The sequence below is a fragment of the Salmo trutta genome, chromosome 7, assembly GCF_901001165.1.
Source record: "Salmo trutta chromosome 7, fSalTru1.1, whole genome shotgun sequence".
Lineage (NCBI taxonomy): Eukaryota > Metazoa > Chordata > Actinopteri > Salmoniformes > Salmonidae > Salmo > Salmo trutta.
Window position 1 is genome coordinate 46,467,248 of NC_042963.1, and position 12,966 is coordinate 46,480,213.

Below are 12,966 nucleotides of genomic sequence, written 5' to 3' on the forward strand. Positions count from 1 at the left end.
ACCACATCAGCTGGTGTTATCAATGGATTAAAGTAAAAATTTTCCAGGCAAGGGGTCGCTGAGGTCCTGGTTACTGAAAACGCTCCCCAGTTCTCCAATAGCTTATTTTCTGCTTCACACATCTGACCAGTAGCCCCTACCATGCACAGAGTAATGGTGAGGCAGAGGGAGCTGTGAAAACAGTCAAGGGACTGCTGAAAAAGAACAAGGATCCTTACAGGGCTCTGTTAGCTTACAGAGTTACACCACTGCTTCATGGGCTGTTGCCTGCCGAGCTCCTGATGGGCAGGAGGCTGCGCTCTCCATTGCCTGTCTCGCCGGCTCAGCTGAAACCAAAATGGCCTAACAGGAAGGTCTTCGCTGAGAGGGACAAATGGCTGAAACAAACACAAACTGGAGACTTTAATCGGAGACACCGTGCTAATCCACACTGTGTGTGGAGGAGCAACACCGTGTGTGGATTACAAACTCAAAGACACCAGCAATAGTGCTGAGGAAAGCAGATGCCCCACGCTCCTATGCGGTGGACACAGGCTCAGAGGAGGTACGAAGGAACAAAACACACCTCAGAGCTCCAGCCACACAGGCTGAGGAGGCCACAGACATGCACAAAAAGAGGGGGAAGGAGAGAGCATTCTCACAAAGCCACAAGCTCACCCAAAAGGGGATGTGAAGCCACCAGAGTGGCTGAAATACTGTTGGGGACCATACCCAGCAAAAAGAGACTGTACCTAAGTTAATGCATAGGAGTTCAGACTGTGTAATTGAATGCTTTCATACTATTTCAGGATGTGGCGTTAAAGAGAATAACACTGGCTTGCAATTCAGTTATGCTTCTGTGGTTATGAATGTTGAATTCTTGTTAATTTGAGAGGGAAGACATAATAGGATGGCCCTTGTGGGTATCCGTACCTATGTATGACATGCGCAGACTAGGCTAGTAAACATGCTGAAGCTAGAACCTTGTTGTCGTGCCTTCTTATTTTAGATGATACTACAGTAAGAGCTTTTGTCCCCAAACCAAAGCAGTGTAAAAATTTTAACGAATTTGGCCATGTTTCAAGTGTGCGCAGATGGATGGAGTATACTGAAGAACGGTGTGTAGAAGGATGACGGTGTTGCAAGTGTGGTGGGGATCATGATCACAAGTTCCTGGAGTGCTCTGTAAAAGCCAATTTATGCTTGATCCGAAAATGTCGTCAGAGGCTCCACATGGTTGGTGTGATGCAATTGTGAAGCCTCTGGAGGCATGCAAAGGCCAAGTTGAGCTCAGTACCGCATCGCTGTGTGCCTCTCAAATTTTGTAACAATCCAGAGGGCTCCGCATTGATTGGTTGACAGTAGGTGGGGGCGGGAGGTCCTGTATAAACACAAACTCACTTCCTTGACAACTTCCTTCACAACAGCTGTGCTCAGCAGTGTGCTCAGCTCTGTGCATCAGCAGCTCTGCGCTGCTCCCGCAAAGAGCAAGAACTATGAATGCCCTGACTTCTGCAGAAGCCGTAGCCCTGTAAATTCTGCACGGCCAATGCAGACAACAGATTGACCATGTAATGCCTTTAACGGTGAATGAGATTGAGGTGGCAAAAGTTTGAGTAGTCAATCGAATCTCCTATGCAGAGGCCATTAAAAGTGACACTATTGAAGATATGGTAGTGGATGCACCACAGCCTGTAGTAAATGTTTGTTGCCAGTCAAAAGATACCCTGTGTGTTGAAATGGTGGATTTTGTAGCGTTCTTTGCCACAGTTATAAACTGTAAGGCTCAAGTCTCAAAGAAGTCAAAGGAACTGGACATTATTGTGGCTGCTTTTTGGGAGTTAACGATTTTACATCTGAAGATTGCAAGGGGTCCAAACGCCGGAAGACGGTCTGCCCTCCCAGGCTCCCCTTGAGCCTGTGTAGGGATCAGATATGACCTATTTTTAACAGAAAAGTTATATTTTTATTCTATTTGTTTTTTGGTAGTTTGTTCCGTTTTTGGGGGAGAATCCTGTTTCCATCCCGCACAGTAGGTGCAAATGAAATTCTGTGAACGCCAATATAACATAGAAGAAGAAAAACATCAAAGAGCCATACCAGACTCTGTCGGGAGGACATGAGAGTTCGGTGTTAGCCAGACTAGAGGAACGCGCCCAATAAATCATGTTCATCACATCCATGGGGTGGCAGTACAGAGTAGTTTTCGCCAGAAAAGTGTAGGAGGAAGTAGAATGTAACGTAGAATGTCCCGTTATGAATCTCAAATCTAGTTATGGTTTCTTATTCAAGGTGAAAGCATTATCAGATATTTGGTGAAAGAATTTATAGGTAAGTGTTTACGGTTTAGCCTACTATTTGTATGCTTTTGGTTTTTTGTCTATGTTATTTGTGTAGACTGTCCTACAGCCACATCGATTTTTCAGTCAAAGAACTTTGAAAACGAGAAAGTGATTACTTCATTATTACAGTCAAAGTAACCTTAGTTACTCAAGTAGGTAACCCATGTTCGCTGTCTGTAACCGAGCAGCAAATGATTTAGTCTATGTGGCATACTGTATGGCTACAGTAAGTATATTTTTGCATAAGCAATCACATGTAAAGTTTATGCGCTATTTGACTTTCACCATGAAAGTGAAACTAACTTGATGTGAAAGAATACCGAAACCTTTCATAACTCCCTGAAGCTGGCAGTATGGTGAACCAAAATGAGAAAACGAAGGCCCAAAAAATAAAATAACATCAAATAAAGTTTGTCCACTACCAGTGGCGTGTATTCATGGATGCCAGGCTTCCCCAAATATTTGACCTATACAATTATTTATCTTTGGTCTCTCTGTGTTTTCACAATTTTCACCGGAAAAATCATCCGAGCGAGGGAAACAGCGCCCCTCTCTCTCAGTATGGGTAGCCCACGTATCTGATGCTGTCTGGACCAAAAGAGTATGACATGTTGCCGGTGAAGCACTTGATTTGGCCTCCCTTGATAAATCAAATCTAAAATAATTAGCCAATCAGCGTTGAGGTTAGCTCAACTGTGGGTTGTCCTGGCGCAGCAAAACTCCCCGCAAGGGAGGCCAGTTTGAATTTGGCTTCACACCAATCAAATCACATCCATTTATCTAACCATAAATTAATATATTGTGCCACTGGCCTGAGACGATTGAAGTTCAATATGTAGCCTAGATGTAGCCTAGTAGACTCACGTTAAATAGCTAGCTAACTTAGCTGGTTCATTGTTGCCCATGCGAGGAAGTTAGGCTAGCAAGCATTTTAGCTAGGTAGCCTATGAAAACAAAAACTAAAAGTGTACTGTATGACAGCACTATGACAGAGAGGAGGATGCTATTGGTGTTCAACTAGTCTACAACTAGCGTGAGTCAACCTCCAGTGGAGGCTGCTGAGGGGAGGACGGCTCATAGTAATGGCTGGGATGGAGTCAATGTAACATTATCAACCACATGGAAACCACATGTTTGATACCATTCAATTGACTCCATTCCAGCTGTTATTATGAGCTGACCTCCCCTCAGCAGCCTCCACTGACACACAGACCGAAATCAGTAGGCCTACCATGGACAGCCATGTGATATTTAGGAACATCAATTTGACTAAATTGTCATTGGTATCTTTAAGTTTGTTTTCAGTGTATTAAACTAAGCATATGTAGCCTAGTTGATTTGATGATGTTTAAGTTGAAAGGGTGCTGGAATAGTGGAGGAATAATAGCTAATGTTGTCTTTGTTCTGACTTGCGGTAACTCTGTAATCAGTAGTAGTTTAGTAAACTGGCGAAAACATTAACTTTCTTGACCATGCTGCAGGTCATGTAACTGTTTAATGCAATATTTGCTTTGTGGACAGATGTTGCTCTCCAGTTTAGTGATGAAACAAACATATAGTTGAAGTTATTCCGCCACTGTGTGTTGTCTTTTTGTTGTCTCAACCTTATTGTACTGTACATCACGGTGGCGTATGAACGAATGGGTTATAGAGAAAACAAAGCAATTATCACCACATAGGTTGTAATATGTTTTTTTTTACTGGCTCGGCTTGGCTTCCCCAGGGATTTTGCCCACGCGATGCCACTGTCCACCACAGCCTTCAGGGAGGCTAATTTTGCACTGTAGGCCTAAGTAATTGTTTGGTGTTCTTCGGTCCTGGGGACCCACATGCTGTGTAATATTTTGTTCCAGCCCAGTAATATGTCACACCTGATTCCACTTTATTATTTGAATCAATGTTAATAGCCTACCCTGCTGTGCTGGAACAAAACCCTGCACTGTCTGTGGGTCCCCCAGAAAGATTATTGAAGAGGGAAAAGGCGCCTGTTTTATACTAGAGATTATTGTTTTAAAATGGTTAGCGACCAACGTAAGTCAACATTACATTTCTTCTTTTTTTATTTAATTCTGCAGATCCTGCAGTGTTCCAAGCTGTCTGGTTGTGTGTGGTGTGGCAGTGAGATGGAGAACCATGCAACAGCAGGGGCTGCCGTGGATGCATGCGGAGTGGACCAACGTAGCGATGAGTATCGGCTGCTCATGGCTTACTGTGGCAAGAGGAAGAGGCAGCGGTCTGGCCGAAGGCCTCAATTTCAAAGTCAGATTCAAAAAGAAGGTCCTCCTCCATCCAGACATAATGCTACATTTTATGACACCGGTCCCATACATTTTGAATTTCAAGGTGGGGCTCCGTCCAGACATGGCCTAGTGGCAGGTAAGAGGTAGTTGAAAACAGTGGTGGTGGAAAAGGGAGCAACAAAGACGGGGGGGATGTATCCACACCTAGTATCTATACAGTTACAGGTATGTTTCTGTGCACTGGAACATTCTGTGTGGAACAGTGGAGGCTGGTGGGAGGAGCTATCGGGGGACAAGCTCATTATAATGGCCGGAATGGAATGAATAGAACGTAGTCAAACCTGTGGTTTCCGTATGTTTGATACCATTCTATTGATTCCATTCCAACCATTACAATTATCCCGGCCTCCTATAGATATTCTCACCAGCCTCATCACCATAGAATATTATATGTCAAATATATGGATTGATCACAGAATATTGTGCTACTTAGAACATACACATTTATGTAACCCCTGCAACAACAAACTGTGTGTGTGGGTGGTGTGTGTGCCTTTGGGTGGTGTGTGTGCGTGGCGTGCATGTGGGTGGTGTGTGCGTGCGTGTGGGTGGTGTGTGCGTGGTGTGGGTGGTGTGTGCGTGCGTGTGGGTGGTGTGTGCGTGCGTGTGGGTGGTGTGTGCGTGGCGTGCGTGTGGGTGGTGTGTGCGTGCGTGTGGGTGGTGTGTGCGTGCGTGTGGGTGGTGTGTGCGTGGCGTGCGTGTGGGTGGGTGGTGTGTGGGTGGTGTGTGCGTGTGGGTGGTGTGTGCGTGCGTGGGTGGTGTGTGGGTGGTGGGTGCGTGTGGGTGGGTGGTGTGTGCGTGTGTGTGTGGTGTGTGTGTGTGTGTGGGTGGTGTGGGTGGTGTGTGCGTGCGTGCGTGTGGGTGGTGTGTGCGTGTGGGTGGTGTGTGCGTGCATGTGGGTGGTGTGTGTGGGTGGCGTGTGTGTAAAGCAGCTGCTGGAGGAGCTGCAGGAGGAGAGGGTAATACCTTGAATGGAGTGGCTGACAGGTTGACTCAGATTGCAGACTCTGTGCAGATCACAACAGACGACATAGAGTCAGACGGGACAGAGGATCAACATGGTGGGTCTCTTTCACACTTACAACAATAATGTTTATGATAATAAATGGATTCGGTCTATTAAAGGTGTTATTAAAGATGCATTGTAATTTCAGAAAATGGCCATAATATATGTGCAGTAATAGTGGAATTATAGTGTTTCACAGTATTACTTACCGGCGGTGATCACAGCCAATCAGTGTTGTGATTGGCTGTGATATTTGTCTATTGATTTCTCCCGCCTGAGCGGCATCTGTTGTCAAAATGGGAAAGCTGTGTGGCTGTGTTATCTAGTGGAAAATGGGTCATGCGGCCAATGTAGAAGTCACTCTGTCATTTCCTGGTTGCAAAAATTCTACACTGTACAATTTCAATTTATGTGAGAAATCAAGCACTGAATCGTGTAGGGAATCATTGTACCATCTAAATTGCTGAGAAATATATTTTTCAATAACAAAAAAATATATTTTTACAGCTGTTTGAAACCGAAAGTAAAAGGCTCAAGTGTGAGTCTCCACCATGTTACGAGGAAATAGGATGCGGGTTAGGAGGAGATGTGTTTTGAATGCAGCCAAGTGCTGTTGCAATTTACCTAGCTTCCACATAGGGGAGAAATTCTGAGAAATTCTATGTGTAGCACCTTTAAGTGATTTTCCTTACTGTTGTAGCTTTCAAAGTACTTTACATGATATAGTAGGGTAATGCAATGATTTGCATAAAGTTGAACTTGAACTTGGTGCCTTTCTGATGCCTCAGATGTGAATGGACAGTTACTGATTGGTTTTGTCTCCCTGCAGATGTCATCCGAAGACTAGTGGAGTTGCTGAAGGCGTCTGGAGACAAGCTGAATGAGGAGGTGTGTGTGTTTTTTCATGGGGAGAAAGGGGAAGGGTTTCAAATCCTATTGGACTACCCATTTCAAATAAAATCTTATTTGTCACATGCGCCGAATACAACTGGTGTAGACCTTACAGTGAAATGCTGAATACAACTGGTGTAGACCTTACAGTGAAATGCTGAATACAACTGGTGTAGACCTTACAGTGAAATGCTTACTTACAAACCCTTAACCAACAATGCTGTTCAAGAAATAGAGCTAAGAAAATATTTACTAAATAAACTCAAGTTTAAAAAAAAATCCAAAAGTAGCACAAGATATTTACATAACAATAACGAGGCTATATACAGGGGGTACCGGTACCGAGTCAATGTGCGGGGGTACAGGTTAGTCGAGGTAATTTGTAAAGTGAGTGTGCATAGATAATAAACAGCGAGTAGCAGCAGTGTAAAAACAAATGGGGGGGGGGTGTCCATTTGTCTAGCCTTTTGGTCCTAGACTTGGTGCTCCAGTACCGCTTGCCGTGCGGTAGCAGAGACAACAGTCTATGACTTTGATGACTGGAGTCTTTGACAATTTTTTGGGCCTTCCTCTGGCACTGCCTAGTATATAGGTCCAGGATGTCAGGAAGCTTTGCCTCTTCCGTTGCGACGTCCCCCGAAGGCCCTTCTGCTATCCTGCTAGCCCCGGCCCACTAGCTGTCTGAATCGCTGTGTCTCCAGCTCGCCAAGCTACTCACTGGATCCTATGATCACTCGGCTATGCATGCCTCTCCCTAATGTCAATATGCCTTGCCCATTGCTGTTTTGGTTAGTGATTATTGTCTTATTTCACTGTAGAGCCTCCAGCCCTGCTCAATATGCCTTAGCTAGCCCTTTTGTTCCACCCCCCACACGTGGTGACCTCACCTGGCTTAAATGGTGCCTCTAGAGACAAAACCTCTCATCGTCACTCAATGCCTAGGTTTACCTCCACTGTATTCACATCCTACCATACCCTTGTCTGTACATTATGCCTTGAATCTATTCTTCCACACCCAGAAATCTGCTCCTTTTACTCTCTGTTCCGAACGCACTAGACGACCAGTTCTTATAGCCTTTAGCCGTACCCTTATTCTACTCCTCCTCTGTTCCTCTGGTGATGTAGAGGTTAATCCAGGCCCTGCAGTGCCTAGCTCCACTCCCATTCCCCAGGCGCTCTCATTTGTTGACTTCTGTAACCGTAAAAGCCTTGGTTTCATGCATTTTAACATTAGAAGCCTCCTCCTTAAGTTTGTTTTATTCACTGTTTAGCACACTCCGCCAACCCGGATGTCCTAGCCGTGTCTGTATCCTGGCTTAGGAAGGCCACCAAAAATCCTGACATTTCCATCCCTAACTATAACATTTTCCGACAAGATAGAACTGCCAAGGGGGGCGAAGTTGCAATCTACTGCAGAGATAGCCTGCAGAGTTCTGTCATACTATCCAGGTCTGTGCCCAAACAATTTGAGCTTGTACTTTTAAAAATCCACCTTTCCAGAAACAAGTCTCTCACCGTTGCCGCTTGTTATAGACCCCCTTAAGCCCCCAGCTGTGCCCTGGAGACCATATGTGAATTGATTGCCCCCATCTATCTTCAGAGTTCGTGACCTAAACTGGGACATGCTTAACCCCCGGCCGTCCTACAATCTGAGCTAGATGCCCTCAATCTCACATAAATTATCAGTGAACCTACTAGGTACAACTTTAAATCTGTAACCATGGGCACCATCTTAGATATCATCCTGACCAACTTGCCCTCTAAATACACCTCTGCTGTCTTCAACCAGGATCTCAGCGATCATTGCCTCATTGCCTGCGTGCGTAATGGGTCCGCGGTTAAACGACCACCCCTTATCACTGTCAAATGCTCCCTAAAACACTTCAGCGAGCAGGCCTTGCTAATCGACCTGGCCCGGGTATCCTGGAAGGATATTGACCTCATTCCATCAGTAGAGGATGCCTGGTTGCTCTTTAAAAGTGCTTTCATCACCATCTTCAATAAGCATGCCCCATTCAAAAAATGTAGAACTAAGAACAAATATAGCCCTTGGTTCACTCCAGACTTGACCGCCCTTGACCAGCACAAAAACATCCTGTGGCGTTCTGCATTTAGCATCGAATAGCCCCGCGATATGCACCTTTTCAGGGAAGTTAGGAACCAATATACTCAGTCAGTTAGGAAAGCGAAGGCTAGCTTTTTCAAACAGAAATTTGCATCCTGTAGCACTAATTCCAAAAAGTTTTGGGACACTGTAAAATCCATGGAGAATAAGAGCACCTCCTCCCAGCTGCCCACTGCACTGAGGATAGGAAACATTGTCACCAGCGATAAATCCATGATAATCGAGAATTTCAATAAGCATTTTTCTATGGCTGGCCATGCTTTCCACCTGGCTACCCCTACCCCGGCCAACATCTCAGCATCCTCTGCAGCAACTTGCCCAAGCCCCCCTCCGCTTCTCCTTCACCCAAATCCAGACAGCTGATGTTCTGAAAGAGCTGCAAAATCTGGATCCCTACAAATCAGCTGGGCCAGACAATCTGGACCCTTTTTGTTGCAACCCCTATTACTAGTCTATTCATCCTCTCTTTCGTATCATCTGAGATCCCCAAAGATTGGAAAGCTGCCGAGGTCATCCCCCTCTTCAAAGGGGGAGACACTCTAGACCCAAACTGTTATAGACCTATATCCATTCTGCCCTGCCTTTCTAAAATCTTCGAAAGCCAAGTTAACAAACAGATCACTGACCATTTTGAATCCCACAGTACCTTCACCACTATGCAATCTGGTTTCTGAGCTGGTCATGGGTGCACCTCAGCCACGCTCAAGGTCCTAAACGATATCATAACCGCCATCGATAAAAGACAGTACTGTGCAGCTGCCTTCATCGACCTGGCCAAGGCTTTCGACTCTGTCAATCACTGCATTCTTATCGGCAGACTCAATAGCCTTGGCTTCTCAAATGACTGCCTCGCCTGGTTCACCAACTACTTCTCAGATAGAGTTCAGTGTGTCAAATCGGAGGGCCTGTTGTCCGGACCTCTGGCAGTCTCTATGGGGGTGCCACAGGGTTGTATTCTCGGGCCGACTCTTTTCTCTGTATATATCAATGATGTCGCTCTTGCTGCTGGTGATTCTCTGATCCACCTCTACGCAGATGACACCATTCTGTATACATCTGGCCCTTCTTTGGACACTGTGCTAACAAACCTCCAAACGAGCTTCAATGCCATAAAACACTCCTTCCATGGCCTCCAACTGCTTTTAAATGCAAGTAAAACTTAATGCATGTTCTTCAACCGATTGCTGCCCCCGCCCGCCCACCCACGTAGCATCACTACTCTGGACGGTTCTGACTTAGAATATGTGGACAACTACAAATATCTAGGTGTCTTGTTAGACTGTAAACTCTCCTTCCAGACTCATATCAAGCAAAATCAAATCTAGAATCGGCTTTCTATTTTAAAACAAAGCCTCCTTCACTCATGCTGCCAAACACACCCTCGTAAAACTGACTATCCTACCGATCCTTGACTTCGGCGATGTCATTTACAAAATATCCTCCAACACTCTACTCAGAAAATTGGGTGTAGTCTATCACAGTGCCATCCGTTTTGTCACCAAAGCCCCATATACTACCCACCACTGCGACCTGTATGCTCACGTTGGCTGGCCCTCACTACATATTTGTCGCCAAACCCACTGGCTCCAGGTCATCTATAAGTCTATGTTAGGTAAAGCCCCACCTTATCTCAGCTCACTGGTCACCATAGCAGCACCCACTCGTAGCACGCGCTCCAGCAGGTATATTTCACTGGTCACCCCCAAAGCCAACACTTCCTTTGGCCGCCTTTCCTTCCAGTTTTCTGCTGCCAATGACTGGAACAAATTGAAAAAATCACTGAAGCTGGAGTCTTATATCTCCCTTTCTAACTTTAAGCACCAGCTGTCAGAGCAGCTTACCGATCACTGTACCTGTACACATCCAATCTGTAAATAGCACACCCAACTACCTCATCCCTATATTGTTACTTATCCTCTTGCTCTTTTGCACCCCAGTATCTCTACTTGCACATCATCATCTGCACATCTATCACTTCAGTGTTAATGCTAAATTGTAATTATTTCGCCTCCATGGCCTATTTATTGCCTTACCTCCCTACTCTTCTACATTTGCAAAAACTGTACATAGATTTTTCTATTGTGTTATTGACTGTACATTTGTTTATGTGTTACTCTGTGTTGTTGTTTTTGTCACACTGCTTTGCTTTATCTTGGCCAGGTTGCAGTTGTAAATGAGAACTTGTTCTCAACTGGCCTACCAGGTGAAATAAAGGTGAAATAAAAAAAATACAAAAGTGGTGTACTGGGCCATACGCACTACCCTCTGTAGTGCCTTACAGTTAGATGCCATACCAGGTGGTGATGCAACCGGTCAGGATGCTCTCAATGGTGCAGCTGTATAACTTTTTGAGGATCTGGGGACCCATGCCAAATCTTTTCAGTCTCTTGGGGGGGAAAAGGTGTTGTCATGCCCGCATCACAACTGTCTTGATGTGTTTGGACCATGATAGTTCGTTGGTGATGTGGACACTTGGAACTTGAAACTCTCAACCCGCTCCACTTCAGCCCGTCGATGTTAATGGGGGCCTGTTCGGCCCTCCTTTTCCTGTAGTCCGTGATCAGCTCCATTTATCACCACAATATGTCTTTGTTCCATAGTCAAACATCCCTGGACTCTCAATAACAGCATACAGTATACAGTACTCTATATGTTACGAATGCATAAATACCAAATACTGTATAAGGCTCTGTCCAAGACCAGGTACAGTACACTCTTCTTTCACAATTATGTGTTCAAATGTCTCCCTTCCTCTCAACTCCCTCTACCCAAACTCTTGCTGACCTCACCCTCCCGGCACCCTCCTCCCCCGTCCTTTCACCCTCCCTCCACCCTCCCCCGTCTCAGATCAAGAGTAACCACGTCTTGCAGAGGCACCTCCAGACTTCCTTCACTTACAGTCTGTTTGAGACCGTGACCTCCACCCTGCTCCAGAGAGTGACGGGGGTAGAGGGTGACGGTCCTGTAGGCCAGACAGGCTACCCTGCCCCTGAGAAGGAGGAGAGGGTCCAGAGGGAGAAGATTGCCCTGGCCTGCGAGGTGACTAGCAAGCTATCTGCCCTGGACCTCCACCCCATGAGCCGGGCCATGGGCTTTGGGACACGCTACCTCCAGGAGCACCACACGGCCTGGGTGAAGAAACACGGGGGCTGGGTGAGTACTGCAGAACCAGAGCAGGGTCGTCTGTCAGGAGAGTGTAAGGGGAATAGAAGCTTAAAGTGGATGATATTCCTAAATGAGAGAAAAGATAGAAAAATGAACAGGGGAAAACAATGTATTGTTTTCTACATTCTGTAATTCTGTCTTTTCTTCCTTCCAGAATAACGTGTTTGACAGTGAAGACACTGATTAGACCTGCCAGGCATTTCAGCTGCTTCAACCATCCATGGGAAACAATTTACATTTTTATGAAGATTTTGCAGAATATTAAATGTTTAATTTGCTCCTAAAACTATGGATTCATTTACTGTACTTACATTAATAAGGCTGTTTCTTAGTGAAACTGACTACATTTTGTTCATGTTAAAGAGATCCTTCAAAAGTTATGTACTGTTAGATACTGAACATTGGTCCCAATTTAGACTTGAAATAAACAGACTTAACATGGACTTAAGTCGTTAAAACATGGACAAAAGTTTTTTTTAATTGACTTAAGTCCATGTTAAGTCACCTTATATAAAGTTTTTAAATATTAGGGCCTATACTGAATGTATAGCTTTCTTGATGTTTGGGTTTATCTTAACCTCTAAAATGACATTGAACCTGTGATTTATGAATGAACTGCTCAGTGTGGATTATCAATCAGTTGCCTTGAAATGGTTGTATGTGGAAAAAAATCTAATGGTTAATATATTTCTGCAGCCAGTATGTGATGAAAGTAACAATAATCATCTTTAGATTGTTAGTTTTGGAAATTGTGTATGAACCTCTATCCCACAAACAGTTTTTTTTATATTACAACATAAAGTAGTGTTAGTGGGATATGTTGCCATTCCAGTGGTTTTACTGTGATAAAGTACAAATTATTTGATACCATAAAGGAATTAAAGATTTATTTTGTCATTTAATAGTCATTCATTTGTATTCTTTTGAATATAATTGTCTTCCTCTTTGTAAAGCTGTGAATGAAGACTATACATTTGCAATGTGCAGTGAAAACAGTATAGTAGAACGATACATGAAAGCAAAAGCACACAGATTCCAAATGGAACATTAAATCAGTTACCTCATCAGAGAGGATAAACCATTCCAGTCCAAGCATAACAAGTATACATATACTTACAACATTAAGGCCAGAGAAGCCTGAAATTAAAAATATTAGAA

At 44.5% G+C, this 12,966-nt stretch overlaps 1 protein-coding gene across 2 annotated transcripts; it reads left to right on the forward strand.

Moving 5' to 3' along the window:
• The first annotated feature begins 2,162 nt into the window (after window positions 1-2,162).
• On the forward strand, window positions 2,163-12,710 carry LOC115197529 (uncharacterized). 2 transcript variants are annotated; one of them, XM_029759157.1, is made up of 6 exons: window positions 2,163-2,310; window positions 4,397-4,697; window positions 5,551-5,682; window positions 6,457-6,515; window positions 11,491-11,796; window positions 11,963-12,710. In XM_029759157.1, the coding sequence occupies exons 2-6, from the start codon at window positions 4,445-4,447 to the stop codon at window positions 11,993-11,995; spliced, it is 783 nt and encodes a 260-aa protein (XP_029615017.1). In that variant the 5' UTR covers window positions 2,163-2,310; window positions 4,397-4,444; the 3' UTR covers window positions 11,996-12,710. The 2 variants fall into 2 exon arrangements, with proteins under 2 accessions (XP_029615017.1, XP_029615018.1); XM_029759158.1 differs by having other exon boundaries at window positions 5,554-5,682.
• The last annotated feature ends 256 nt before the right edge of the window (window positions 12,711-12,966 follow it).

Excerpts from the sequence above, each read along its gene's own strand:
- LOC115197529 (XM_029759157.1), top strand. The coding sequence starts at position 4,445 with ATGGAGAACCATGCAACAGCAGGGGCTGCCGTGGATGCATGCGGAGTG. Across the intron at positions 6,516-11,490 it reads GAGACAAGCTGAATGAGGAG|ATCAAGAGTAACCACGTCTT; the intron begins GTGTGTGTGTTT and ends CCCCCGTCTCAG. Across the intron at positions 11,797-11,962 it reads TGAAGAAACACGGGGGCTGG|AATAACGTGTTTGACAGTGA; the intron begins GTGAGTACTGCA and ends TCTTCCTTCCAG.